Below are 5000 nucleotides of genomic sequence, written 5' to 3'. Positions count from 1 at the left end.
AATTTCATTTATAATTTCTTTCATTTTAATTTCGAAAAAATACTTTTAAATCGAAATACTTTGCCCTTTGCCAGCTGGTCGCAGCAGAGGTCACTGCTGCTCACTCAAGGCACCAGCAGCTCCTCTGCTGCAGCTGAGATTTAATTCAATAATTAATTTTTTCTTTTTTTTATTTTTCCTTCATTTTCCCCTTTAATAACAAAAAGGAGACATAGTTATCTATTTATTTGTCTTCTCTCTTTATTCGTTATTATTTTATTGCATGTGATGCACCCGGAAGAAAGATATAACCTGTTGTAATAAACTGCATTCACTCATTCGTCTGACTGCTTAGCCCTAAAACCTAAACCCTAAACCCTAAACCCTAAACCCTAGGGAGACCTTAAGCCAGAGTGCATCTTCAGAGTCTTCAGTCAAGAAAACAAGCAGGAGTTTGCACGCATATTGGCCGCCTCCCTAAAAACATAAAAGTAAAAATAAAATAATTTATTTCAATCAGAAAGAGGCAGCCACTAGGGCCCCAAGGGGGGCCCCCAGCAACAGGGCCCCAAGGGGGGCCCCCAGCTGGGCTTACGGGCCTTCTGGGGGCCCCCGGGGGCCCCCAAGAGGCCCATATAAAGGGGGCCTCAGAGGCCCAAGGAAGACCCAGGAGCCTTAAAGGGTTTTAAGCAACCTTCAGGGCCCCTGGGACTCTGGGGGCCCCCATGGTACCCTCAGGGGCCCCCAAAGGCCCCTAAAGGGCTTCACGGGACCCCTGAAGTGCTCTAGGGGGCCCCTGAGGGGGCCCACAGGGGCCCCACAGGGGCCCCACAGAGGCCCCTGTGGGGCCCTTCAAAAGACCCTGAGCCTTTTGCTCCCTGTGTGCCAAACCCCAAACCCTAAACCCTAAACCCTTGTGTTGCGAGATTGAGGTCTTTGTCCGGTCCTTTTCCTGCGTCTACTCTGAGCCTGCCCCCCGTTTTTGTTCTAAACCCTAAATCCTAAACCCTAAACCCTAAACCCTAGGGGAGCTATTTGAGTTGCAAACACAAGACAGGAGAGACGAAACCTTCTCTTCAGTGTGTCACGAGCTGGCCCTTTTTGAGTTCTTTTGCTAGCTGGCTTATGCAGCGGCTAGCTAGCCCGTTGGCTAGCCAGCCAGCCAGCTAGCTAGCTGTAAATAGCCAGCCAGACAGCTAGCTGGCTAGCTAGCTAGCTGTGTACGTCCGGCCTGCTGGCCAGCCAACCCACCAGCCAGCCAGCTGGCTAGCTAGCCAGGTGGCCAGCTAGCTAGCTAGCCACCTGGCGAGCCAGCCAGCCAGCTAGCTAGCTAGCTAGCTAGCTAGCTAGCTAGCTGGCCGGAGAGGCGCCGCAAAGTTCTCGAGAAAGTCCCCCAAATGCCGTGGGGCAGAACGCCAGAAAGACGCCTCTGAAGTTAACCGCCTTTCGAATTGAATTTAAAATTTAAATTAATTTGAAGAAACTTTTCACATATTCTAATGCATGCAAATCCGCACAGGGGCTGCGCGCCGGAGAGGCTGCCGCAGCTGCAGAGCTAAGCCGGAGAAATATAATTTGAATAAATGAGAAAAAGAAGATTTACATTTCACATAAAAGATAATTAATTGAAGAGACTTTAGCAGAGGGAATAAATACAAACATGCAAATAACAAGACAGCAAATTTGCAAGTTCAACAAATACACCCAAGACGCGCTGCAAATAGACCTCTCGGCGCAAAAGGTAAAAAGGAATATTGTCGGCATTAAAAGGCTTTCTTTGGATTTAAATGTGCCACATGCAGTCGCAAACACGGACCATAAAATGCGCGCAAGCCGCCGGTGTACGTACACCGCAGGTGCGCGTACACCGCAGCTGCGCATGCACCTGCGGTGTACGTACACCGCAGAACCCGCGCCACAGCCTTCTTTAAAATCAGAATCCACCAATGCATGCAACGAGAAACAGAGAACAATTCTTTAGGGACTTTAATAAGGCAATTTATTTAATGTTTAATTCCACTTGAGCAGCTTTGCGAAATTGCATGCGGCATTTGCAGTGTACGTACAGCGCGGCTTACATGCACATACCTTTGCGATGCGCGCATTTCAGGAAGCGACTTAAGTGTTTTGGCGTCTGAATTCCTCTTTATTTATTTTATTAATTTATTTATTTTATTCTTTTCATTTTATTTCGTTTTATTTCACTTTACTTTTCTTTTAAACATGCTCAGCCGTGAACACACATATGCCGCCGACGCGAACACAAAAACCGGCGCCATTTTCAGGGGCCCCTTCAGGGCCCCTCAGGGGCCCCCCTTGGGGGCCCCTTGGGGCCCCTTTTGGGGGCCCCTGGGGCCTTCTAAGGGGCCCAAGGGGGCCCCTTGGGGGCCCTTTGTGGCGGCTTTCTTGGGCGCCTTGGGGGCCCCTTGGGACCTCCTCGGGCCCTCACAAGGGCCCCCAATTGGGCCTCCCGAAGGGTATTTTAGGGACACCTCCGAACCCATTTGGGGCCCCTCTGAGGGGCCCCCTTGGGCCCCTGGGGGTTCTGTTGAGAGCCCCTGGGGCCCCTCGAAGGGGCCTCCGTGGGGCCCCCTTTTGGGGCCCCCGCTAATATGTGTGTTGATTTTTTTCCATTTTTTCTAATCTCCTTTATTCCTTTTTTGGACTTCTTTGTCTCAACTTCCCCCTCCTCTTGTCTTTCTCACTTATTTCATTTTTCATTTATTTCTTTTTAATTTCTCTTTCACTTATTTCTTCTCTTGTCTCATTATTTCTTTCCTCCCCTACACATTGCATGCGCCCCGGGGGCCCCCCTGCTCACAACTTGCTGTGGGGCCCTCCCCTTGGGGGCCCCCCCCTGGGGGCCCCCCCTGGGCCCCGGCGTGGGGCCCCTCTTCGAGAGCCAGTGGGGCCGCGGGTTGCGATGCTGCTGCTGCTGCTGCTGCTGCTGCTGCTGCTGCTGCAGCAGCAGCTGCTGTTTTATTGGCGCGTCTGCGGGGCGCGTAGGTGAGCAGCTTGGCGGCGTAGGACTGCTGCCTCCTGGCCCTGTCGGCCGCCCGCCTGCTGCTGCTGCTGCTGCTGCTGCAGCAGCAGCAGCAGCAGCCCCAGCCCAGCCACAGCATCACGGGGTACATGCAGGCCAGCAGCAGCGTGAGCGCCCAGGCCACGGGCCTGCAGTCCCCCCGCTGCCACTTCACGGAGACAGAATTATAAAGAGGAATCGAAATCAAAGACACGAGGCCCCCCACGGCCTGCGCAATCCCAGAAAGTCTCCCGAAGTGTTTGCTGCTGAACCTGCTGCTGACGCAGCAAAATATCAACTCGCTGTCCAGCGACACGTACCCGCAGAAGCACACCAGCGACAGCAGCAGGGGCCCCTGGGGGCCCCCCTGGGGGCCCCCCTGGGGGCCCCCAGGGTCGTGAGGTAGGCGCAAAAGCCCAACGTGTTGATGAGACAGAGAATGGAGTAAATGCCGATGAAGTCGATGGCTGCGCCGATGAGGAGACAGGGAATAAAAGCAAAAGACAAAAAAGTGTCCATTAAAGAAGCCACGGGGGCCCCCAAGAGACGGGGCCCCGCCATTTGGTAGAAGGAGATGGCGATTTGCTGCGAAGCAGCCACCAGCGGGATGCACAGGAAGTGCAGCGACAGCAGGTCCGCGCGGAAACTCCTGCTGCTGCTGCTGCTGCTGCTGCTGCTGCTGCTGCTGCTGCTGAGGCTCAGGCTGCTGCTGCTGCTGCTGCTCCCGCCGCGCCGCTGGCCCCGCCACAACCAGCACAGGCGGCTGCACCCGCCGCGCCGCGGCGCCCGCCGGCACTCCCCCGCTGCTGCTGCTGCTGCTGCTGCTGCTGTTGCTGCGTCGTACACGGCCACGGCCGTCGCCCCGTCCTCCAGCTCCTCCGCTGTTGCTGCTGCTGCTGCTGCTGCTGGTTGTTGTGCTGCTGCTGCGCTCGAGGCCGCCGTCGCGTTCTCGGTGTTGCCTTCCCCCTGGCTGCTGCTGTCTTCGGGCCCCGCTGCCGCTGCTGCTGCTGCTGCTGCTGCTGCTGGGGGGGGAGCAGCAGCAGCAGCAGCAGCAGCAGGAGCAGCGGGAGCAGCGGGAGCGGGAGGAAGGGCGAGGGGGAGGCTGCTTCCGCTGGCGGTGGGGCTGGCGCAGGCCTCGAGCGGGAGCGGCTTCTGCTGCTGCTGCTGCTGCTGCTGCTGCTGCTGCAGTGGCTTGTGGTCGCGCCAGGGCAGCAGCAGCAGCGCGAGGAGCGCGCAGCAGCAGGGGCCGAGCAGCACGTAGAGGAAGCAAACGGAGGAGAAGGCCCAGGAGGGGTTTTGCTGCCAAATGAACTCCAGCAGCAAAGGCACTGCGAAAGACGCAGTGCATGCAGTCCCCAAAAGAGAAAAGACTACTCCTTGTCTGTCTCCGAACTTCGCCACAATCCGCAGCAGCGGCAAATAGCCCGTGTCAGTGCCGAGCCCGATGCAGCAAAAGGCCGCGAAGTACAGCTGCTGCTGCTGCTGCGACAGCCCCAGCAGCAGCCAGCCTGCTGCTGCCAGCAGCTGCCCCAGCAGCGCAGTTCTCTTGGGCCCCACAGCATCCAGCAAAGCCCCAGCTCCAGCAGACATAAGAGAGTGGCTGACCATTGCCACGGTGAAGAGGGGAGCCACAGCAGCATCTTGAGCGTCGCAGAGCAGCAGTCCCTCTCCTGCTGCTGCTGCTGCTGCTGCTGCTGCTGCTGCTGCTGCAGCAGCAGCGGGAGACGCGGGCGGGGGGCACAGCCACGCGTAGGCACCAGAGGACAGCAGCATCCGCCGCAATGAGGGAAAGCCGAAGTAGACGCAGCCAGTCAGCAGCGCGCTGCACATGTACAGCAGCAGCAGCAGCTCCCGCGGCAGCAACTCGCAGAGTTCTGCTGCTGCTGCTGCTTCCCCAGGGGGGCCCCATATCCGCACCGAACCCCACACACCCAGGGGGCCCCCCCGCCTCCGGGGGGGCCCCCCGGGGGCCCCCCGGGAGGAGGCCCCCGGGAAGACC

General features: G+C 57.4%; 1 protein-coding gene across 1 annotated transcript; it reads right to left on the bottom strand.

The window, feature by feature from the left end:
* Window positions 1-2762: 2762 nt before the first annotated feature.
* On the bottom strand, window positions 2763-4823 carry ENH_00010410 (major facilitator superfamily domain-containing protein, putative; the record flags this gene model as incomplete). The annotated part of the gene is made up of 2 exons (XM_013578799.1): window positions 2763-3303; window positions 3423-4823. Coding segments are annotated over 2 exons (1942 nt in total), but the record flags the coding sequence as incomplete, so codon positions are not given.
* Between the last annotated feature and the right edge of the window lie 177 nt (window positions 4824-5000).

This window comes from Eimeria necatrix, genomic scaffold, assembly GCF_000499385.1.
Source record: "Eimeria necatrix Houghton genomic scaffold, Enh_scaff1306, whole genome shotgun sequence".
Classification (NCBI taxonomy): domain Eukaryota; phylum Apicomplexa; class Conoidasida; order Eucoccidiorida; family Eimeriidae; genus Eimeria; species Eimeria necatrix.
This window is presented reverse-complemented; position numbering and strand designations above follow the sequence as displayed.